General features: G+C 46.0%; 1 protein-coding gene across 2 annotated transcripts in view; it reads right to left on the reverse strand.

Annotated features, from left to right (window-relative positions):
• Positions 1-394: 394 nt before the first annotated feature.
• Positions 395-25,560, reverse strand: part of wu:fb95e10 (microtubule-associated protein futsch) — a 26,800-nt gene continuing 1,634 nt past the window's right edge. Inside the window, exons 1-5 of one of the 2 annotated variants that reach the window (XM_026348240.1) lie at positions 21,967-22,196; positions 12,757-13,461; positions 12,432-12,519; positions 5,241-5,458; positions 395-4,986 (exon numbers count right to left, since the gene is read on the reverse strand). In XM_026348240.1, the coding sequence (XP_026204025.1) occupies positions 1,469-4,986; positions 5,241-5,458; positions 12,432-12,519; positions 12,757-13,354 (4,422 nt within the window). In that variant the 5' untranslated portion in view covers positions 13,355-13,461; positions 21,967-22,196 and the 3' untranslated portion in view covers positions 395-1,468. Of the gene's footprint in view, positions 4,987-5,240; positions 5,459-12,431; positions 12,520-12,756; positions 13,462-21,966; positions 22,197-25,560 lie in introns of those variants that run through there. The other variant, XM_026348231.1, reaches the window with a different exon arrangement.

The raw sequence follows: 25,560 nt of genomic DNA on the forward strand, positions 1-25,560 counted from the left end.
ACAGGAAAAACTCTGAATACCCAGAAAAGCAGTACATTCCTAACTCTGTAGTCATTTTTGAACACTCACACCTAATGCTGTTAGCCCATGTCTTCTTAGAAATTTTAATGAACAGGCTGAAACTATACAAGGACCACCCAGAAGAGTCTGAGAATTCAGGAAATCCCTTCAGAATTTGGGTGAGTAAAAAAACGGTAACGTCTCAACTGAGTTAGAAACAGTCACTATGTGCTACTTTACGGGATATCCAGAGAGTTAGCACTGTGACTAGAACGTATGTAACAGATGAGAGGCACAAACTGGGGCAAACAAATACACAGAGACTCAAACACAGTAACAGTAAGTTCAGGCATGCTGGATCCACAGGGAAAATAAGAAACAGGAACAAAATGCCTTGCAATGATGTTTTAATGGAATTTTGAAAGATAACCTAGTGCCAAGAACCATTCATTCATGAACATGTCTAGTGTAGAATTGTTTCAACTTCAAGGTAGTACACAGTCTTTTTGTTAGTTAAACATGCAATATACTGTTGAAATATTAAACCAAGCGCCCACTATGAAAGGTTTCAGCGAGTGTAAAGCTGTGAGAGCGATGTGGGACACAGATAATAGGCTAGCTGTTAGTCTCTTCTGGAACAAAAATGATCAGCTAACTGAGGCTTGAAGCTTCGCCACTTAAAACCAAATGCCTGAAACACATACTGTACGTGACTGCACGTTATATACCTTAACAACCTATGCAGAGAGCGCAGAACCTCTTGAAGCACACAGTAAAAACTTCACCAACTGCAACAATCTAAGACTCCCACACCTACTGTAGCTCGACAAATCTGTAAGGGCCAAAGAGCCGTGTTAATATCTAGCCTTTATTTTGATAGCTAAAAGTCTGGAAACAAGAACACAAACTTGTAAAAAGAAGCATGTGACTATTGCTATGGTGCTGCTGAACATGAAGAGTGTACACAGGGTTAGGGAGGACCGGGTCTCAACAGAAAAAAAAGAACAAATACAAAACCAGAACAACAAAAAGAACTCATTGACATTTGTTCGGTAAAAACAGTAGGATAAATACATACTGAGTCCATTTCATTCCACCTGTTTTTTTCTTTTTTTTTTAAAGGTTTAAAAGCTCAGTCACATCGGACCAGTCAGTCAGTACCCCATCAGGGGCTACAGAATATGCAGTGTTACTTAAGAAGAACATTCTACTAGAAAATGGTAGTAGCTATTGTACAGAAAGAAGTTTAAGCCGTACACTCAGAACCGTGACCGTAACAGTATGAAAGAGGAGGCTTCATTTAAAAATTGCTACAGTCTCTTTTTTCCATCTCATTTGTTCATTTTTTAAAATCTTTTTTCCTCCGTTTTTTCTTCTAACCGTTCTAATCCAACTGGAGAGAAAACCAACAACAGGTAAAGGGGGGTGCAGGGTAAAGGTGCATTCCAGGGGTAACGGGGAGGGGGGCTTATACATTACCTGCCAGAAAACTATCAGTCTTATCACATATGGTGGAGTAGTAAGGTGGCTGGTCGCCGGTGTCTCCAGGTTCCTGGGCCCCCAGGAGGTGGCTGGACTCCAGCGGATCAACTTCCTCTGCTGCGACCTTCCCCCCCAGCATGTAGCGGTGTTCATCCAGACTGGAATAGAGGTCTGCAGGGTGGCCCAAAGGCATCAGGTCCACAGGTGCCCCGAGCAGGTCCTCAGCCTGGGCAGCGGCAGCAGATGACGGCAGGGTCAACTCCTTGATGAGGGAGGGGTCCTTGGCCTCCTCTGGCAGCTGCTCCTCATTCTCCAGGGAGAAGATCCCGGGGCTCTTCCCACAGCTCTCAGCCATGGAGTGAGCGTTGGAGTTAGAAGTGGTGCAGTCGAAGCCATAAGAAGCCACGGAGTTGGCCGATTGAGGGGTTACTCCACCACCGTCCTCCTCACCCTCTCCGGCGTGTCTGTCTGCCGCCTCCTCATCCTCCTCCAGTGCAGGCAGATTACAGGTGGGAGGGGGACTTTCAAATCCAGCTCTCTCATCCATTGTCATGGGTGCATCCGGGTCGTTTATCTGCATCTCACCCTCTGTGTCGCTGGCCTCGTCTCCTGAGGTGGAGGGGGAGGACGGGGCAGATGCCGGAGCTGTTGGAGGGCCGGTTCCTAGGATCTCGTCCGCCGGGAGCGTCTCAGCCTCCTCCTCCTCTCCATCACCTTTCTCCAGGTGGATACCCAGGTCCTGATCCATATCAGGTTGGACTGATGCAGGTACTGGTGTCTGCTGCTTGTCAGAGCGGGACTCCACCCCGGAGCTGCTGTCGTAGTCACGGAGTTCCTCAGGCGTGCTCGTCTCGCTGCTGCTGCGGGCGGCCAGAGCGGTGCCGCTCAAAGTGCTGGACTGAGACATACCCACAGCCGGGGGAGCAAGGAGGTCGTGAGCCTCCTCGGGAGCTGAACTTTGGGCTTCTTGCTCTGACTGAGGAGCAAAAGATGGGGCACCGCTGTCCAAACAGGCCTGGGCAGGAGACTGGGTGGGGGTTTCAGATTCAGCTGCTCCATGGTCGGACACAGGACTGGGGGAGGAGACGGATAGCAGGGACGCTGGCTGAGCCCAGGTGTCACAGAAGGGGTTGGTCTGGCCCCAGGAGGACGAGACTGGGGGCATGCACGTCAGAGGGACGGAGTGGTTGAGGTTGTCTAAACGCTCCTCCTCGTTGAAGTCATCTTCGTCGACATTCCCGCAGCTCTCTGTCACACCTTCGCTGTGCATCTCTACATCTTCATCCTCCTCCTCGTCGTGTTCCTGCTGCTGGAACGCCGTGTGATGTTCCTCCACTCTCTCCGAGCTCAGGTCCATATCATCCACCCGCTCATCCTCGTCCTCCTCCTCGTCCTCTTCCTCGTTGGCCAGGGTTTCCACATTGGGAGAACCCATTAGGTTCCCGTCTCCCTCAGAACCCCGGAGGCTGGAGTCAACCAGGGCGTCTGAGCTCTGGGTGCCCTCCAGGATGGCGGTGTGCTGGGTGCTGCTGAGGTCGGAGACTCCCTGCTGCCGACTGCTGGTGCAGCTGCTGACGTCCTCAGAGTCCATCCCAGACAGCAGGTCGTCCCCGGGCCAGGCTGCCGAGCCACCAAACCCACCGGACCGAACTTGGAACTCTTCTGAGGGCTGAGACATGCTCATATCAGTGATCACTGATGAAGGCTGATGGCCTAATCTCCTCTGCTCCTCATCTTCATCCTCATCCTCCTCTTCGTCATCGTCCTCATTGATCTCCTCATCGGCCTTTTCCACAGCTTCCTCCTGTTCATGAGGGGAGATAAGGTCTCTGCAGGCAAACTCGTCCATGGTCGAGGCTCCCAGTAAATGAGGCTGAGCCATCAGGTTAAAGGTCGCAGCAGACAGAGCTGGGGAGGTCGACATGAACAAGTTCTCCTTATCTTCCTCCTCTTCCTCCTCCTCCCTTGTCTCCTGTGCCTCAAGGTGTTCTTTATCCTCCTTGTCCTCTTCTGTCTGTAAGTAGTCTGTGATCTGGGAAGTGATGCCAGACGAGGCCACGAGCTGGTTCCTGTCCCAGGGATCAGCCTGGACCTCTGTGTTCAACAGACAGGAGGCATTCTGTGGCTCTCTGACAGGAGAAACTGGGCCTGGAGGAGAACAAGGAGGAGACATGACAGTTGTTCCCAGGGAAGGAACTGAGTCATTGGCAGACTCTTCGAATTCGAAAAGGTTCAGTTGGGCTGATAAGGGAATATTGGAGGCTGGTTCATGGACTGGTGCCACTTCTAGACCTGGTTCTGCTGATGGGTAAGAGAAGTTTTCATGGGGCTCTGGAGATACTTCTCTCAGCTGGTGTAAATATGATTCTCGTAGGGGTTCTGGTGTCAGTTCTCGTGGAGGTTCTGGTGATAATTCTCGTAGGGGTTCAGGTGTCAGTTCTCGTGGAGGTTCTGGTGATGGTTCTCGTAAGGGTTCAGGTGTCAGTTCTCGTGGAGGTTCTGGTGATGGTTCTCGTAAGGGTTCAGGTGTCGTTACTTGTAAGGGTTCAGGTGTTGGTTCTCGTAGAGGTTCAGGTGTTGGTTCTCGTAAGGGTTCAGGTGTCAGTTCTCGTAAGGGTTCTGGCGTCACTTCTCGTACGGGTTCTGGTGTTGGTTCTCTTAGGGGTTCTGGCGTCAGTTCTCGTACGGGTTCTGGTGTTGGTTCTCTTAGGGGTTCTGGCGTCAGTTCTCGTACGGGTTCTGGTGTTGGTTCTCTTAGGGGTTCTGACGTTGGTTCTCGAACAGGTTCTGGTGTTGGTTCTCTCACGGGTTCTGGTGTTAGTTCTCTTATGGGTTCTGGTGTCAGTTCATGTACTGGTTCCGGCGTAGGTTCTCGAACTAGTTCTGATATTTGTTCTCTTAGGGGTTCTGGCGTCGGTTCTCGAACAGGTTCTGGTGTTGGTTCTCTTATGGGTTCTGGTGTCAATTCATGTATTGGTTCTGGTGTCGGTTCTGGAACAGGTTCTGGTTCTAGAATTGATTCTGACACAGGTGCAGAGACTGATTCTGGTTTGGGCTCTGAACTTCCTACTGGTGCTGCAGCAGCAGGTTCTGGTTCTTGTGGCCCGGCGATGGCAGCAGCAGTTGTCGCGATGGCAGCAGCAGTTGTCGCGATGGCAGCAGCAGTGGCTACAGCAGCAGCAATTTCCTTCGCAGGTTCTGCTGCAGGTTTGGGGCCACGCTTCACAGGAGTGGGAGTGCTGCTGCCCACAGTTTTCTTGGGGCTGGAGGTCTTGGCTGCAGCTGTTTTCGAACCAGGAGTCTTGGAAGTCGTGGGTTTACTCTCCGTTTTGGACCGGTTGGGCGTCTTTGTGTCTGCAGCCTTATTAACAGGAGGCTTTTTGGCGACAGAGGTGGAGGCTGACTTGGGGGTCTCAGGTTTTGCGGACTTTGTTGCAGAAGAAGGTCTCGTGAGCGGAGACTCTGCTGGCTTTTTGGCTGCTGAGGTGGCTGGTTTGGTAACATCTGAAGGAAGAACAGGGCAAAGTTAAAAACGTTATTAGTATTAGAATCACATCTGCAGCGATACGAGAACGTGAAGCAGTTTAGACTGAAGAGCTGAAGCCAAAACATGTCGTACATTATCACAGAGTTCTGGAGGTTTATGATGTTGATATCAGTTATGGGTTTTGTGGGTTTTGTGTTTTCTGCTTAAATTTAGCCCCTTCCAGCTCTATGCCCCCCTTTTAGTTTATACATACACACGTTTATTTTTTTACCTTTCTTCACAGGGGTTATGTTTCTGGATGTTTGTGATGCTGGAGCTTTGCCACCAGAGGGGGTAGTGGAGGTTGGTTTGGAGGCGGCAGGCTTGGCAGTGGTGGAGGAGGTTTTAGGGGTGGCAGGTTTAGGTGCAGCTGGGGAGCTCTTGGGTGCAGTGGGTGGTCGGGTTGAGCCTGTGGCTGGACGAGACGATGCTGTCGTGCCGGTTGCCGGTCTGAAATATAAGAAAAAGAAGATGTTATGAAACACAGCACAGCAGAAAGATTTGGGGCCAACAAATGTGTGTATGTTCTTTCTAAGTCAAGAATCGCAGACTCATTTAACATCCCTGGGAGACGCCATATGATGATGATTTCCCTCTTACAAAACAGAACGGATGAAGATTAAATGAAGCTGACTCACAGCTTGGGGAAAACATCAGTCCAACCATGAGCTGGTCAGCTCTGCACTGTAAATGTCTTAGAGTGGTTGTGACAGGGACCAAGACTTTAAAGTCACTGCCTGAGGATACACTAAAAAAACACAAGCCATACAGCTCTTAATGAACGCACAAGCAACTGAGGCCCTGACCTAAATATCCTTACGCTGATGTGGCATCAACCGCTGTACTTTCCTGATACAAGAGGGCGGATGCCTCAATACAGCAGCCTGTGAGCTAAGCGAGTCATAATGTGCCCATCTCTGCGGCACCCCGCCTTCGTGGTTGGACGACATGTCACAGAAACTGCATCAGAATTTGAAATGTTGGTCACAACAGGCCCAGCTCTCTCTCTCGAGGGGCTTTGAAGGGATGCAGATTGTAAGGTGAGTCATGAAAGACCCCATAGAGGCATCCTGATCCCCGTCAACCCTGTACACAAAGTCTCGTCTATTCCACGTCCCCACAAGGGAATGACATTCAGGGTGGGATGCATCACTCTGCCTAACCTAGAAGCTGACTTCTATGTCATGTCTGAGCAAAGTAACCTACATCTAGTCGTCCTGACAAGACTGTGGTGTACCATCTCCTGGGCCCGCGCTGCTCTGCCTGTTTCTAAATTAAGAAATGCGTTAGTCCTGGCAGAAAGAGAGCAGGCAATGGGAGGGAGGTGGAGGGAAGATGGCTGGGACCATGTTAATCTTTTATACTGAAAGGAGAACAAAAATAACTAATCCAAATCCCCCAGGGCTGTGTTTAAAGCATGCCCTTTGTGTGAGGGCAGCGAAGTAGTGTGTGCTCTGCAGCTACCTGGCAAATGCAATGGAAGACAGGTCGGTGACATTAAAGCCAGGGAGCAGCACCGTGAGGGTGTGGTCACGTCGGGAGTTTAAACAAGCTTTGACAGTTGATCCACATCATTGAGAACTGGCTTTGAGGCAGTGAAAGGTGTGTTACCAATACATGTCTGTGCAGTTTTACTGATATAAAAAAAACTCTTACTAGACTAAACCACAGATAGACTCACCTCTCTGAATGTGGGGAGAGACTGTGTTTACTGGAAAACCAGAATTTTTGCTGATGACTATGAGTAAGTGTGCTGGTATTGTTGTAGCAAAACTAAATCCTTCTTGTAATCTTTTTATAGAGATGGTATAAAAAACACAGAGGTGGAAATGATTAGCAGATGGCACAGTGGTAAAATAAAGCAGGACCAAATCTTTGAACTGCAACTTGAACTGCTTTTCTGTAACAGAAGCGTCATAACATATGGCAAAGAACACAGTGATGTGTAGAGGTAAAAGAAAATTCGGATGTAGAGACTTGAATAAGAGATGAACAATAATCTGTCTGATACAAGGAGTGTGGATAATCCAAAAAGTCAGGAGTACTTTATGGAAATTAACCAGGCTACTGAGATGACAGAGAAGCAAGAGAGAAAAGCCAGATTTTTTCATTTTTCATTCGATTACACATTATCTTAAACCAGTGTCTTATCCGAGAAAACATTGTGCACAGTGTTTAGGAGCCCAGAGCCCAGTAAAATGATATCTTGTGTGTTCTCTGATTAGACGCTGTTTAACAACACTGGATACAGTGAATCAATGAAGCTTGAATTATTTTAATCTTCCACTCTTTCTCTAATTAAGCTCACTGTCAGCTAAATGACACAGAAGACTTAAAGAGTTATTGTAGTGTTTAAAGGCTGTCACTCTGCGTCTATGTTTAACTCGACAGGGAGCTTGTAGTGTTCAGTGTTCATGTCTGACCACAGGCCTTACTCAGAGAACAACACTAGAAACTAAGTCTAAAGTAAAAGCTCAACACAACGCCCTGAAAAGCAGTGAAGCTGATAAAATCAGATGACTGAAGGTTAGCTGCTGCAGGCGCTTGCTGTGCCTGCCGGTGCTTTTTTGTTTTAATATAAGAGGAGTTAGGCTGCGATTTAAATAATGAGATGCACCATGAAAAGGGAACATGAGCGAGCAGGAGTTAAGCAGCATGCAGACAGTGAGGCAGACATCTTCTCTGCAGCAGCAAATACTGTGGGTGGTGGAAGGACCTCCCTCTTCTCAAGACAAGCAGTGAATTAAAGATGATGGGGTTTAAATTAAGCACCAAAAATACAGACACAGGATTTTCATGCTGTTCAAAGTGGCCTCAGACAGTCTGAGTGTGACTGAGGAGTTTGGCTGTCACTTCTCCCTTCCCAAGGAACCTTGAGAGGAACCATGTGTGGTAGAGCTACGGTCACACCACAGCTAAAGTGGCTCCATTGTGACTTGGATCTGATTTGTGTTCTCTTCAGTATGAACAAACCAAACTTGATCTGATCCACTTCCATAAGTGGTCCTAGATCTGCTTTATATTCGGTTTGTGGCTGTACGACCACTGGCAGAACGCTCAGATCAGGACTCGTGGTTTCTCTGCACATATTGTCTGATGTTATTGTTCAGCGCCGGCTGCTCACAGCCGGTAAAAATAACAGTGTCAGCAGAGACGGGGCAGATGAAGAGACCAGAATGCTTGTCTGGAACTGATGTTTCTCCATGAAGTGGAAGGTAAAAAATCGTACCCAGCCGTTTGTGAGGAAACTGATTTGAATATCACACAAATGACGTTCTTGTTCACCAGCAGCTTCGATTTCATTCTAATCTGAGCATGTGTGGCAGTTTAGAAACCATCAACGCACAAACATCAGAACAGAACTGAGTCATGACTGGTGATGTGATCGTCTGTCGCTGTGCTCTGGATCCTGATTGAATGGGCGCTACACATAGTTAAGTGTGTGAGATTACAAGGTCTGTATTTCTGTCATCTCTAAAACCACAAAATATTAACAACCCAATAAAACATCACTAAGTGTTGACAACATGTATTAGTGTTTCATTATATTGACATTAATCACAGGGGGCGCAGTTAGAACTATAGCTTTAATATTTGTACGCACTTCACTGTGCAGGAAAATAAAGCAGTTAATATCGGGTCTGAACAGAGAAAACAATTCCTCCAACATCCATCACGTCTGCAGCTTGACTGAACACACACCCTCCCTTTGTCTCACACATACGCCTCCGTCCCTCCCTTCGACTCATTTCCACTAAATCCATTTAGTAATTGCCTCTGCGGCTGCTCCCTGATAACTCGGCAGCAGACGACTGCATCACAGAGTCTCTGACCACACCCAGAGCAGGACGGGAGATTTACAGCCTGTGCAACATGACGTCTGCTTCATGCTGGACACATCAGTGTTGGACTACTGCTCCACACACACACGCACCATCACAGCAGCAATAATGTGTGAGATCATCAAGAGGGCATTCAAGCCACTGCAATAAAACTGTATCATCCCTGAGGGGCCATCAATGAGGAAAACAGCATGACTGATGTGGGAACATGGGATACTGATGGAAAACCACCTGATCCCCGAACAGTCAGCTTGTCCCATCATCTCTGGCCTGAGATCTCACTCTGTCCTCTTTCGACAAAAGGTCAAACCTTCTCTCTGCTCCTCTTCTTCTTCTTCACCACCTCCTCTCACACATCTCACACTCCCTGCCAGAACAGCCCTCACACTCTGCATGTTTCTCTGGCACCAGTGACGGGCGCTCAGCGGGGACATGACTTATTTAGCCGTGTAGCTTCCACGCATCACTGCCACCATTTTTGTTTCACTCCCCTCTGCAGCATGCAGGCAGCAGGGCAGGTGGGAAAGGACGTCTTAGCGGCACGTGTACACACACCACGTGTCCAGGAAGCCCCTCTCCCTTCCCCTCCACATCCACCGGAGTAACTTAGCGGCAAACAAACACATGATCTGCATTCTAATTACATGCTGCTCCTATCATGTCCAGACACTGCAGCACCTCTTGTGTATTCTGCAACTAATGCACCATGTGCTGCACAGTCCTGCGGGGCAGTCTGCAGGCTGCTTACAAGTCTTTAATTATCGATGCAGAACTGTACACGAACCGGCATCACAGCTGCCCAACAAAGACAAGAACTGGCTCAGGCACACAGGCTGATAAACAAAGAAGTGACGTTCAAATAAACCATAATCATTTCTACACTAATCAGGCTCAAACGTTTCCTGTCACAGGCTGCGTGCAGCGGGCAATCAGCCTCAAGCAGCAGGTGCACGAACACACAAATGCTTGTCGCTCTATAGTTGTGAGGACACTCATTAACGTAATGCATTCCCTAGCCCCATATCCCACCTATCACAAATAACCCTCCGTTACGTGTGTTCATCTGTAGAGCTTGGTGTTAGAGAGAAAACGCTTCTTTCTACTTAAAGTAGACGTCGTAAATTTTTTTTAAAAACAGGTTCGTTGTGCAAAATGTCAAAAAAGCAGCCATGAGCTGTAACAACGAGCCTCTGGCAGCAACAAGTAAAAATTTAATTTGGCTAAAACCTCCAGCTGAACAAAACACTTGTGAGTGACCTTAAATTAGATTAATGTCACTTAGTGAACCTGTGTTTGCTCTGCACTTTTATTTGTCTGATAACTGGAACCCGCTGCAGATGGAATTAAATCAATTGAGAATAACACTGAGTAAATTGATAAACCCACCGGGGAGGGGAGGGGAGGGCGTGCGTGCGTGACAGCAGCAGGGGAAGCCGGGTGTGTCTCTGTGCCGATGGCCGGGCCGAGTTAAGGACTGAGTGAAGCAGGGAAAGGGCAAAATCTAATTAAAGCAGAAATTTATGGGCCTGTCAAAGCTCGTCACACACACACACACACACACACACACACACACACACACACACACACACACTTGAATGTGTGTTTGCCTGCAGGCGTACACGGTGCTGTCAGATGAGCCTATTGTCAGTAATGGTTCTACTTCTCTCCTGGGGATTCATATAGCAGGGCTTCTCTAACACTCACTCTCAACACTGCCCACTTTCTTATTCCTCGGTGTTTTTGATTGCGACCTGCTCTGCTTATTAGTGTTAGCACCCAGCTAAACATGTTTAGACTCCCAACTGGTGTTAAGCAACAAATGTGAGTCATGCAGTGTGTGCAAAGATGTTCAGTGAAGACATTTGGATGTTGACACACCTGTTTACGTGCAGCCATTTCCAATGGAAACATGTATGCATAAAAACTAAACATGACAAACTGAAACTGAAACGGATTTCCATCCTCTCAGGTTCATCTGGAGCTGTCTTCGTCTGCAGCTGCACCACTGCTAGCTGCTCTCAGAGTCATGGGCACAGTGTGATCAAATAAAGAGAGTTTACAATGTTCAAACTTACTCTGGTGACCATGAAGGTGTAAAAGTTGTCTGTGGTTAATAAAGAAATCACTGTGACAGTGTGAGCACGCTGCACAGCACTAGTGATTACCTAAAACCCTTGTGTAATACGTTTTAATGAGCTGTTTGCACATCAACCACTGAATAAGCTGTAATCTGAGAGTAATCTCCACAATCCCACTGCTGATTGGCACGCACACTGTGGAGGGAGGGGGGCAACTTAGTGTGTTTGTATTGTTAGTTTGAAAAACTGGGTGGTATGAAAAATGTCCACGATGTGTCCTCTGTTCTCCTCCTGCACATCACATGTACTGCACAGGTGCTGATACTGGCTCAGTCAGATCAACACAGATTTTATTATCACTTACTAAACAGGCTGATTCTGGTCCAAATCAAGACCAAACTACAATTTAATTCAGATCCTGGATTAAACATTTCTGTGTATAATGACTCACTTCCCCTCACCTGTGATCTTTCAGACTCATCATATATGTGTCATACATATACAACATACAGTATATGCTGGATGTAATTTGTAAAGTTTCTGAAGCTGTCAGATAAATGTAGTAGGTAAATAGAGTAAGAAATACTGTAGTACTTTAATTCCATCTCAGCAGGAGAAGGAGAATACTTATTTATACTGCACCACAGTCACAATCACTGCTCTAAATTTACTTTACATGAGCTGAATGAGTCTGTTTTTTGTCCCAGTCTCTGTTCGTTCTAACCAGTTCACTATAAATGGTCGTATCAGTGTCGGAACACACAGATACCAACGTGGTGATGTAACCGTGGAAGAAAGACGCTTTTGCTTCAACTGTCCGACTCCCAAAATCTGTTATCTGATCATGATTCTCACTGTCTCACACAAAGACCCCCCTTCAGTCTCTCGCAGAGTCACCGCAGGACCGGGCACCATGCACACAGTGTGACTCAGGTGAGGAACACGTGGTGACCCGATTACACACAAACACACACCGGTGCATAGAAACACAGACAAAACACAACCAAAACACTAAGAGTGTCTTCTGCCCCCCTCCCTCTCTCTAAAGCGTGTTTTATTAATGACGCTGTGTAAGACTTGCTCTGGTGAAGCCCTGCGAGGCGTTCCTCTAGGGCCTGTTCTGACTTTGGCTGGTCGCTGGCCTACTTCTATCCGGCCCCTCCACGTCTCTATGTGGAGGATCATTGTCCCCCTTTCCTCCAGGGTGTTTTTTCGTAAACAGGGTCGTCTTTGAACCTGTAGCCAAGTGAAGCCTTTTGAACCAACTGCTTCCCACTTGGCACCGACAACACTGAACCTCCCGCCTGCAGTTTTTATCTATTTCTTTATTTGCAGCTGTTCTGTTGCAAATTTGCTAATGTGCTTTTAAATCATTAGAAAAAGTTAGAAGGTTTCTGCCTGGAGGATTTCTGCAAAGAGGAGTGACTCTTTGAATACACACAGAAATCAGCTTGAGACTCCAGCCCAGGTGAGGCCTCGGTGCTCCACCAGTGTCACACCTACCTGGTCGTCTTGGATGCAGGAGGCTTATCAGGCTTGGGTGAGGCTGCAGAGTTCAGCTTGGTGGGAGTTGCAGAGGCAGGTTTGGGAGCTGAGAGAGACAATAAGAACAGTGTGATGTCATAATATATGCTACAGATAGAAGTCAACACACAATGTTAAAGGATTTAGAGCACATGCATTTGGAGCACCACTGTAGCATGTCTAATATCCGCTAATGAACACTCATCATTAGAGCTGTGCTCCCTACATTCCCTACATTCTGATTTTCCTGAACTACACTTGCACTAATCTTAACCTTTATTCCTGCGATGACATTTTCACCAACCTGGGGGCTTTTTAGCAGCAGCTGCAGTACTGCTGGTTTTGACACCGTTAGCAGCTGTGGGTGTGGTTTTCTTGGCTGCTGCTGTTCCGGTCATCGGCTTTGCACTGTTGGAGGAAGGGGCAGCCCCTGTGGCTTTCTTCTCGCCCACTTTGTTGGAAGCTGCTGTTTTTTTGGCTGGGGTTGGGTTGCTCTTCTTCTCAGGAGCAGGTGTGGTCTTTTTAGCCACTCCGTTGCTCTGAGGCTTAGACACTCCGTTTGAGAGGCGGTTCTGGGATGTGTTGGAGCGCGAGCCAGATGTGGTCTTGGTTGCACTGGTGGTGCTTGGTTTTGTCTTGGTTGTGGCCTTGTTGGTCGTCTTAGCTTTGGAGTCTGCTGAGGTCTTGTTGTTGGTCTTGGCAGCTGGGGTTTCCTTGACCTGTTGTGGTTGGAGGTCCCCTTGGCCTGACTCTCCTACAGGGTGCTGTGGCATCTCCTCCTCTGCTGGACTGGCAGTCTGGTTGGGCTCCTGTCCCACAGCTGGAGCTCCCTCATTTCCAGGATTGGATTCCAGTGTTTCCATTGGCTCCAGTGCCACCGTGGCAACCCCATCCGGTTTCATCTCCCCTCGAGTTGTAGTGATCCGTCTCTGCTGGGCACGGCTGGTTGATTGAGCTCTCACAGGATGGTCACAGGTCTACAGGCGTTCTGAAGACAGTGAGGTCTGGTCTGGAGTGAGAGAGACAGGATGATACACAGCACAGTCAGATAACACCAAGACAAGATATGAAAAGCAGACTGCGGCCTCTGCCATCAAGAGACAGAGCACCAGGAATGTTTTTATGCCTCGAAATCAGATAAAGCATCACACAGAGAAATCTGTATACGCAGGACTTAGCAGGCACAGTGAACAGGATGTACAAATATACTGAGTAGGAGACTGAACTGCTGCTCACGCCTGTAAGAGGACTCAAGCTCATATAGGACAATAAAACACAGAAAAGAAAATCACCGCTTCAGAGTGAAACTTTAGGACAAACTATAAAATCAACATATTTTCTAGTGAGCTGAATGTGTGTGATGTCTCAGGAGGGACAGAGGAGGACAACATGTCTACAGCAGGAACACTAATGTCACTGGCAGCTGCAGTGCAGCAGCACACGGTCCCTTCTGTGACACTAAAAAGCTCAGGGACACACTTGGTGGGCCGGCGTCTTTTTTCCCTCCTTGGTACAAAATGGCATCAGAGTCACTAGTGTGGAAGACTAGTTTTCTGGAATAGTACTCTTAAGGGAGTGCAAAACGCTTTAGCACGCAAACTGCACACACTATGTATATACCACCACTAATAATGAAAACACACGCTTAACTTTTTAATCTGCACATGGACAAAAGGACAAAGCCAACTGTGAGGCTCTGGATATAAAAAGAACAGTAGGGTGAGGTGGGGACGGGCTTGCATGCATTTGCTAAGTGGGTCAAGGAATGAACAATAAAAAAACCCAAAGACAGTTTGAGTCATGGGTCATAAATGGAGCATCTGAGGACGTGAAGCACATGAGGCCTGATAGGGAGCAATCATGTGTAATATGAGCTGTCATACATCGTCAAGTGTCTCTTATTTTGACTTTACTTTAGGTGGAAGGACAGCAGGAAATGTTTTTTACCAGGGAGGGGGGAGTAGCAGGAAGCTTGTGGAAGTTTACAAACAGAGTGAGGAGGCTGCTGTGCAGTCGGGGACGCGGGGGCCAGCCCAGAGGAAGAGGCTTGGCCTGAGGAGCATGGGAACAGCGAGAGAAGAGTCAGGGAAAACAAGACGTAAAATGAGCTCACTACTGGCTTTAAGAGCTAGACATCACTAGTCATCTTAGTTTCCACTGACCTAAACCTGCACACACACTCACTGTTATTCACACTATTTCTAGAAGAGGACAGACATCATCTTTATGCCGCTAGCTTCCTGGAAACAATTCCTGCACTCTGCCTCTTTCTTTCCTTCTCTGCTCGTCGCTTTACTCATCCTCCAAACTGAATGTTGCATGTCAAAGGGCCTTCTTTCTTTCTCCGCTCCCAACCGCTCCTCGATGTCTTTCCTCCCCCCACCGCTCATGCTCTCCTTCCATCCCTCTGTTCTCTGTTTGCATTTGGACAGATGGCCAGAGCAGCTGAGCATGGCCAGAGGGGGAGAGAGAGAGAAACTGAGAGAAAATGTCCATGTCTTCCAAATAGTGAAAGAACAGATACTGTAACGACACAGCTCGTGCAACAGGCCGCCACCCTGACCCACCACAGAGGACCCGTCGGTCACAAAAGGTTTTAAAAACTAGCTGTGAACAGTTGGTTTAATTATGTACCAACTAGTCCCAGCTTTTGGGAGGGACAGGGTTTTTCTACAAACCCCTCAGACATTATATGGGCTCCACAGCTATTAGGTAGGGATCTACATAATGTTCCATCACAACTGCTAAACATCAGGCACTCAGACAGAAAGATGGCGACAAAGAGGAAATCTGCAGCCAGATGTGCAGAGAAGGAGGGTTACTGATAACAGAAGCAGCTATGAAGACTAATTGAGTGTCATTTACTATAATACAGAATGAACAGTTAGCCCCAGGACGATGCTTCTGACTTTCAGAACGACTAATTGTCATCAAGTTGTGACTTTAGCTCTTTGTACTTCACCAGCAAGTCTCCAACACGAGCACACCGCTGTTTGACCCGGTATAGTGATCAACACTGTGACCTAATTTGACCACGCAGTGACCCGGAAAATAAGACCGTGTCCGATCCCCATCCCCTCGTCTCTCTTCCAGACTGATGATGTTCTTCCCACAGCAGAGTGAAGCATCTGGCCAGGATGCTCATTTCACCGCCACTCTCCAAAGTGATAAATCCCGATCGCACGGCCACAGCCAGAGGAACATTTCTCTCTCCTGCAGCTCCTGCAGACAGCTGTGAGATTGGACTTCTCTCTCAGGCTCTGCGTCATTAGGACCATCCGTCAGCACTGAGCATAAACAGGCTACAAACCAGAGCAGAAATACTTTTTTTCTGCTCCCCACAGAAACTGGAGGTGAGGGGGTGGTTTCAGTTCCATCAGCACAGTTTAACTGTTTCAGCAGCCAAATGATGGTGGAGAATTCTTTAGGTTAACGTTCCACTGACCCAGCAGCTTTCTTTAAGGAATCTTTATAGTGCCAATTTACTATTTTTTTTAAACTTGTGTCTTTAGTATTTTTAACCACAAATTAAAATCTTATTTGGAACAAACCTCACAAAGAAAAGTCAGAGAAATTCAGGACAGATATGAAAATGTTCTTACAGGAGTGTGTGTTACAGCAGCTCCTCCCTCATTATTGCTGCACTCCCAACTAAAGCATCTTCAACCCACTAATCCTATTACAGGTTTTGATTAAACCTAATTAGACTGAAGGCAGTTATTCTAACTGATTGAGTGAGCTGCTATTACACAGACACACATTTAATCAGAGTTATTAATAACACAGGTTTAAAGGTGCAGAATATTTGTAATGTTGCTGGACAAAGTAAAGCTGAAACAAGTTTATTAAATTAGGAACTATTCAATAATCACTTCTTCTTCTCTTTATGGGTAATTTTGCTGAGAAATTCTCTTCCTTTTCCACATTTATGCAATTTCACACATTTCGGCCACGGAGCGTTGAGGCTAAACTCCAGATTTCTCTTTTAACGACTAAGCAGCTTCTCTGAAGCAGCTGGGGATTCAATGTTTTGCTGGTTCATTGGCACCTCGACAAGCTGCTGAAGGTGGTTTCACATTACTCACCACTTCCTCCGATCACGTCCCTGCCCTCCACCTATACATTATCAATCTGATGTGAATTGACCTGAAATGCATTATGCAGGATGGCTTTGTCATTAAGTTCATCATCAGACAGGACTGCCTGTGGGGAATCCTCTGCAACACAATTTCTGGTCCTGCCAAGGCTTCAACACGGCTGACACAAACTGACTATTTCAACCCAGAGTGAATTCAGTGACCTGAGACATAATGGTCTGAGAGCTGCATTTCCAGCAGCTGATTCCAGACAGATGGCTATGTCAGCTACATTAGGCTTGTTTCAAAACAAGTTTATTTTAAACACCGGGCACTGTATGAAATAATTAAGGCTTCATCTGAGGGGAATTCCTGGTCAACACACCTCAGACCGAGCAGACGGTCAGCATCTATCAGCTGTCCAACCTATACCCAAAGAATCTACAGCACAATAGCTGCTTCTACAGGCTGTGGACAAGTGGGAGTTTTCAGCTCAGCAGATTCTTTCACTGTAAACTTTGTAAATGCTGAAAAAATGTGTTTGTTGGCTTTAACAATGCGTCCAAGTCACGTGGCTGCAGCTTCCAAGCAGCATCCCACTCCACATTCCCTGCAAGCCTCAACGATGAGCGCACACAGTGAGCGAGAACACAGGAGTGGCACACAAAGAGGACGGAGCAGAGGTTTGGGTGTCAACAGGAGCAGTGTCCTACACACACACACACACACACACACACACACACACACACACTCTTTAAATGGTCATTCCTCAGTCTTATGTGTCATCTACTCGCGATACAACCTGAGCTTCTTATCAGTGCTGGAAAATCACTAAGAAAACTATCTGTTAAATTTTGAGTGTTAGAAGTTAAATGCAGTTTATTCCTGTTGTTACTATTATTATTATCATTATTATACCACTTATTAGTCCTCGGGCACTCAGCTAATGATGGGCAACCAGCTCTGGTAGGTGACATAATCCTCCTAGGCATCATCCTCTAATACTCACACTGGGACGTAAACAAAACGTGTGTGTGTGTTCCACTGCTATGTTTAGGCCAAAACTGTCAATAACTGGAAGGGATCCAGCTCCTCAGAGGGATCTAAGCTTTTCTCACTGTCTAGACACAAACATGCAGTTCTTGAATAATCAGGTCATCAGCATATTTAAACTGAACGCTGCTACTTTGACCCCCTTTCTGCTTCAAGTACAATCCAGTGTTGAGGGTGTGTGTGTGTGTGTGTGTGTGTGTGTGTGCCAACCATGTCTATTCTGAATAAGTCATTATACATAGGAAACAAGAAGCTGCAGTGTTGGTTACTGAGATAAATGTTAAGTGAATCTGCTGCTGGCTAATGTGTGTGTGTGTGTGTGTGTGTGTGTGTGTGTGTGTGTGTGTGTGTGTTCACTACTTATAACAACCCACCCATACTCACTTTAGCCGACCAACCATCCCACACTCCCAAACACACAAACATTTTTGTATAATATAATTCATTCCCTAGCCCCCTACGGTCACGTAGACCATGCTAATCTACTACTGTACTGTACTGCCTCACCCTAACCTTTATCCTAACCCTAACCAAAACCTAACTCTGTCCTCACTTTGTAACAATGTCCTGAGTCCAATGGATAACAATTCAGCTGGTCCTCACAGTGATAGCTACACACAGAAGTACACACACACTGCTTCTGTCCCGGGGGCCTACTCCAAATAGTCACAGAGAAGGATTGTGGGTGAAGGAAGCAGTGGGGGAGAAACAGCAAAGATACCAAGAAATGAGCTTTTGTAACTGGTCTGTTACAGACATGAAGCTCAGATGGATCACAGAGGACCTAACGAATGTCTCTGTAACATGGCAGGTTTGTGCAATGGGGGGTGGGGGTGGCAGGGTGAGTTATGTAAAGTCACAAAGTAGAAAAACTAAAAACTGTGTCATCAGTGTAAGCAGCGACGTCCTGTTATCACCTGGACAATAAAAATAGCATCTGGAACCATAAAGAAAAGCTAAGTAATGTATTCCTCGTCAGGTTGTCAACTTTAAACATGAGCTACGAGCATTGAGCCACACAAAACCCACACAATGTTAAGTAGGTTCAACACAGGCAAGGCCAGAAAAATGAGACTGAATTTATAACAGGATGAAAAAAATAAACTGTAGGTGATCGGTTTTGGGTCGGTGATGAAAAAGTGGATTTTTCTCCACTGTTTTGCTCACGGCTCCACTGCTCATGTGTACCTAAGCTGATGCCTCAGATCTGACGCAGTTTTTTCTTGTGACTTGGGACTAAAAATGATCAAATAATTTGGTCTTTGGTGTTTTTTCGTGTTTAAGTTTGTGTGTCATTCTTCTCTGCTGGAGGGGGAAGAACGTCCGATTCAAATTGTTAGACGTTGGCACAGGGCCTCAAATTGTTCCTTCAACCTACTCAGAGTCACAACAGTGGTTTCATTCCAGTCTGCGCTGCATACATCCATTTTATAAATCAATCTGTATCCACACACACACACAACTCAATCATGTATTTTCTTAGTTTAACAAACAAAATGATGCTTTGTTAGTGAAACTCTTCAGTTGTTGTTGCCTGTTCGTTACGTCACTCGTGATAAGTTTATAAGATTTTGTTTCTGGATGAATGTTTTGGTCTAACTAATGTCTGAAAATGAAAAATCAGCATCAGAGCATCACCAAGGCAATGACATGACCGTTGTTGTCCATCCAATGTTTTAAAAGCCAAAAATATTCCATTTGTTACAACACACAAGCAGAAAATCTGAAATTCTCACATCTAAGAACCTGTAACTGTCTGAAACTTAAATAACTCGTTCGTTTTCTGTTGCCTCACTGTTGCAGCTCTGCAGAACTTATCTGCAGTTTATCAGCAACTGGCAGAGAGGCATCAATGTAAATCCAGGAACATGGGTTCTACAGGGACCAGGACCAGTAAAAAAATCCAACTTTTTATCAGAAGTAAAGATGTAGAGCTACTGCTCCCCACTGCACCATGTTTCATTTACTGTCTGATGTTGGCAGACCACCAGCAACACACTAACAGCTGCAGCGGCCGCCATCAGTCTGCTGAAAGATTTTAGTTCCTCAATCAGTGAAGTTGTTTGTAACAGACTGAAAAATGTCAAATAAAACCCTCCTGTCGATAAACTTTCTCGTTAGGACTCTGTCATTAATGTTCGGGAGTTATGTAACAGCAGTGACAGGGCCAAAACCTTTTAAAACTGAGACCACATCTACCCCCGTCCCTTATGATCTCCGTGGGATGGTTTCTCTACAAGCATCTGAACCCAAATAAGATGTGACGCAGTTTAACTGTATCACTAAGAAAACAAGTCTTTAAAATGTGGACATCACATAGGTTTATGTTCAAGGAAACAAACATTTAAGTTCTCAGTATTCTGAGAGGGAGAATATGCAACACGTGTGGTCATCTGATAAAAATGAATCAAGTCGTAATGAATCGATTGTGAACTGAACTGAAACTGAATCAGGAGACAAGTGGTGCACTGGTTTCCCTCCAGCTTCAACCTGTGATCATTTCATTAGTTAATATTAAAAACTATTCACTGACCTATTTTCCACATCAGAAATTAGTGAGATCTGAAGCTGAGTCTCAGTCAGTGACCTGCAGCATCTGTGGAATCTCAAACGGTGGCTCCTGATCAGTTGTTTCCTTCAACACCCAAAATATCTCTGGTTCTAAAGCTGATTTACGTTCAGCTGTTAAGAAGAAGCTTCTTCCAACATTCTCTGTGTCTGATGTTACTGCTTCTTAGATAAAGGAGTTTATGAACTAAATTCATCCACGATCCATTGAAGACACAAACCCTGCAGCACAAAGACATTTCTGAAAAGATCATCTAACATGAAGAAACATTAACATCACTTTCAGTGAGATCTCTTTTAATTTGAGGATTGATGTCGACTCTGAATCTTCCACTGAAACATCTTTGTCTTGTCTGTGTTAATGTTCTCGATCATTCACGCTGAACTTAATGAACTGAATTTTAGTCTAAATGTGAGAGAATCAGCTTCTGAATCAGAGGCTGGTTGTTACCGAACTCATGTTCAGGACAGAGGAACAGAGATGCTGGGTGTACAATATGTACGTGTGGGAGTTGGATGGCCCAGTTAAATGCATGTTACCAGAGCTGCCGCTGCCTCCATCAGCTTGATGCTAATCAGAGATCGCACATTCCCCAAACAGCCGCGACCTGAGGTCAGGAAACCGCCTCTATCCTGCACACAAATAAACTGCAAACAAAGCCTGTGGTTCTCTGTGACATTCCCTTCAGACGGAGGGAGGGCTGAGTCAGAGACAGGAGCAGGACTTCCATCTCAATGCTCAGGCTAATATTCAACCCAGAGTCTCTTTCTACACTGAGACTGGTGCAGCTTTTGTTTTGTTCCAGCAGTTCTGCAGCCTCGAGGTTCATTAGTGCTGAATTATCAACTTTCCTCAGCTTGAAGAAACTAGAGCTGAACAATCCACGGTTAATGTGCTTTTAACAGCTGCACATTCAAAACAATCAGAGGTGGAAACACCTCTTCCCCTCAGGCTTTATATGAAACCTGCAGAGGACACAAGTAAGAGTGGATGAAGGAAGTTTACGAAACAAACAAGCTGCCATGAAGGACGGTGTTTGTGTCTATCATTAGATACGAGTGCAAATCAAACGCCGCCAGGTCTTTACTCTTGCAATCACTGAGTCACACAGTAACTGAGGCTGGAATTAAAGCCTCACTGAACATAGTGAACATGTAAGAGTAACTTAATAAACTGCAATATATGTGTGTATATGTCCTTATTTCATGCAGCCTTAGTACAATACATATAATTGAATCTGTATTTTTAAGTAGCAGTACTTTATATATTCTTCTCCTCAATTGCTAACATATTCAAAGTCATGTTTAGTGTCTTGACAGAGATTGATTCGTAATATCTAATAAAACAATCAAAAGCCCTGTACTGTACTACCGAGCACCTTTTTAGGAGAATGTTTTCTGTAACAAATCATATAGATTCAATTATTTTCCTGCAAAACGAGCAGAAGGACTGATGTGTTTTTCAGCCCTCATTAGTGTCTTTAAGTCTATCCTCCAAGCCCCTTCAGACTCCTGATTAAAGCCTTCAATGAAAAACCATGGGCAAAGAAACTCCCCTAGCTGATCCTCAGCGATAACTGAAGGCAGCTCAGATAAACAAACATTTTTCTTAGTTTCTCCCATGCTGGTCGGACAGTATGAAGTAATGTCTGGAGATTTTAAAGACAAATTGACCTGAAACTAAACATTCATCTATGCAAACTGTGATATTTTAAATTTTATTTACAGTTCTAGTCAGTCCCTCCTACGTGCGCTCATGGAGACAAAGCCCTAAATAAAGCTGTAACAACATGGATACTGAAGCTGGGACTACCTACCTGTTAAAGACAATGGAGGCACAACAAGAACACACAACCGTCTCCTCCCCTGCTGACTGCTAAATTAACTCCTTTATGGCACAGGGCAAAGTCATTCCTAACAAGTGATTTCCAGTAGGTCAGTGAGCTTCTGAGATCGTGAGATGCTCAGTAAGAGAAACTGTGACAGAACAAAAGCCCTGCTGAGAGGAAGGAACACGTCTGCTTCTGTCTCCTTGTTTATTCGGATGCTGGTGTGCGAGAGAGCAGCAGATTGTGTGACAGACACCTGGATCACTGAACCATGTGATCAGAGAGGCTGGCACTAATCCTACGGACTATTTAGAGCTTCACACTAAGAGTTTATAATGTCCTCAAGTGAAAACTCAACTCAAATTAAGAGATTAAGAAGCTAAATACAAACACAAGTTTCCTGTTGTAATGACACCAATCAGCAAAAGCGAGTAGGACCGCTGTAATGCCAAAGCCCGACACGGTTTAGTTCTGCACACTGTGTGGGTTCACACCACCCCTCCTTCCTATAAACACCCTAACCCCGTCCTTCCCATGGTGCATCCAGGCTCAGAGAAACTCAGCCCCCTGGGGACGGGCAGATTAACACATGACAGAGCTCGTTAACCCTGGACAAAGAGAGATGCTAATCTTGGACAATCGGCGTCAACAGTCCTAAAACAGTACACAGCTACAGGCAGAGAGAGAAGCACAGACAAGCCAGAGAAGGAACAAGGGAGGCATACGCAGCACTAACAGAGGCTTCAGTATGTCCCAGAAACTAGACAATACTGTGGGGAGGCTGGAGGGTCCATCAGCCCCAGAAACAATAAAGATCCGTGGCCGGCGAGGGCCCTGCTACAGCCTGGCTGAGCTCCACCGCCTGCAGGGACGACCAGCAGGGCAGCACAGAGCTCAACTGCGTGGATATTGATCGCACAGGAGAAAGTGCAGAGCCGGGCTGGCAGCTCCACAGATGGCCAGGACAGACAGAGGAAGTGCATCAGGAAAGCAGGTTCCTCTGATGCTGTTAGTCCTGTCCCCTGGGAGATAGAAGAGATAGTCGTGACAAGGGCCGAGCAGAGAATATTGCAAAGGGATGGGGAGGATGTGGGGGTAAAAACGGGACAGACACACGGACTAAAAGCAAGGAACAGCAAGATAAATAGAGCGACAGAGAGCCCTACAGAGAATCTTAGGCTAATTTGTAACTCGAAGAGCTGCTGGATCATCTCCATAATGGGCCGTCTGCCCACAGACAAGCTCCTCTCTGGGGGTAAATGAGATGAGGCCAGCCCAGGACCAGCTGGTGGCTTGGATCAATGACATGAGCAGATACAGAGATGGAAGAAGAGGGAAAGACTGAGGCATCTGGACAGGATGGCAGAGACACACCCAACAGGCTCTGGGGCTCTCTAGAGATGCTGTACGAGGACGCAAAGTACAAGTGGAACACCTGTGTCTGTAAGAGGATTACGTACTCCTGTGTGACGTGGAACGAGGCACGTTCCAGGTGGAATCTGATCCTCACAAGACCGCACCTACCAGCTACCGCTGACACCTGATGTCAGAACGTGCCAGAAACATCCACGACAGCCATCAACAGTTAGCACAGAGATGATGATGATGAATCTTCATGGCAGCAATCCAGTCCAGACTTAAATGTCACCAGGAGAAACTGATATGACAAAGGAACAAATTGGCTCCTACAGCTGACTGTGGTGAAAGGAGACTCATTCTGTCAGCACCAATGTCTGGCACAAATACCTATCATTCAGCACACAAATATGGTGAGGGCAGGCCGAGGAGCCTGACATAATTTACACCACAGCAGTGCCTAATGACACTAATAACTAGGATTCACAATTGTCAAATCACAAAGCTGCAATTTCAACATGTGAAGCTACCACATGAAGTGAGTTTAAGAAACGAACTATTCGCCAAGTAGGACGTTTGTTCGAGACGATCGCTGCACATAAACAAAAACGAAGAAATGAACCGTACCATAGCGAAGTCACTGATTTAGGTTGAGCACGTTCCGGACATAAGCAAACGTCTGTAGAGTCAGGTCAGACTGAGACCACGTGCTCTGTAGGGTCTTGGTGCGAGACCAGACCTGCCTGGATGAACCCCACCAAAACAGAAAACAAACCAGAGTTCAACTCACCCAGACTAAACAAGGCAGGTTTGACAACACTCTAGAAGAATCACACAGGAACAAGAGGAACTTAAAAAAACATAAGCTACATTGCTCTGACATTACTTTTACCATCTCAATTACACCGAATAACCAGGCACCAACATGATGCCATAAAAAAAATCTGATCTTGAATCCCAGCAACAGGGCTGTGAACCATGTCCAGTATCCATCCTCCCACCAGAGGAATTCAGAGCGTCCAAACACAGAAAATTACTGCAGCTGCTGGCAAATACTGCATCAAAACTGAGCAGCCAGCTGCCAACTGCATGCCCCGACAACTGTGACACGGCTGACTGAGGCTGCCATCATGAATGGGAGCACAGGCAACAGCAAAGTTTATCTCTGCTTTAAACTGGCTGCAGCGCCCGTGGCAGTTTCCTCCAGCGTCAATCAGCCAGAAAAACGGAGAAGGAAAATCAGCCGAGTTAGTTGTTTCACTGATAATCTCAGAGCAGGAAAATACTGTGCTGCTGTTGCAATGGATTAAAACAGCACCAGAGATGATGCTGGTGATTTGCAAGGGCTAAAAACGCCTGATGAAGACCGGAGGCTTGGCCTTGTCACAAACGAGAAGTTCAAAGCTGGAGGGGGGTGTTTGGTGACTCACACACTCACCAAACACCACGTCCTACAGCTGAGGGCAGCCTGACACACAGGTCTATTAATGCAACAATCATCTGCCCTCTCCGGAGGCAGAGGTGGAGAGGCCAGCTCGGGGCAAAACAGGTCATTAACATTTAAATTACAAAAGCTTATGAAAGAAACTGTGTGAAAATATGCATGAAATATAACAGAAAATATTGTTATAGAAGGAGCTGCTTTGCTAAAAATGTCCATTTAGTGTTTCTCACTTGTGAGAAGCTTTTACAGAATCATCATCATCCATTTTAGCAAATTTAATTCAGCCATGCACCTGATTTCCTTCATTAATCAGTTAATAGTTTGTCGGTTAACACAGAAAAATAGTCTAATATGGAAAGACTTTATCCACCCAACTGTCTAAAATCAAAAGATTTAAAAATGTTCATCATATATAATTAAAAGAAACTGCACTGTTTTAATTAACCAAGAGTTAATGATTCGTTTTCTGTTTCGATATGTAAAATCATTAATAAAAAAATAAAAAAAAAACAGCCCTAACTAATTTAATTAATAACTTCTGATAAAAACAGACGCCATCGCCCCTTCAGCATTAGTAGCTATGTTTTTTACTAAATGCCCCGTCTGTCTCGTTCTTACTGGGAGGTGCAGCAAGTTTGGTGCAGCGAACGGTGGAGACGCTCCCACCCTCGAATGTGGCAGCAGCAGAAAAAACACAACAACAAAGAAGATCTAAGCAAAGTCCAATATTTCGTTTTCTCAGTTACTATCATCAGCTTCATTTGTTCTGTTTCTGGCACACA

Source organism: Anabas testudineus, chromosome 8 (assembly GCF_900324465.2).
Source record: "Anabas testudineus chromosome 8, fAnaTes1.2, whole genome shotgun sequence".
Lineage (NCBI taxonomy): Eukaryota > Metazoa > Chordata > Actinopteri > Anabantiformes > Anabantidae > Anabas > Anabas testudineus.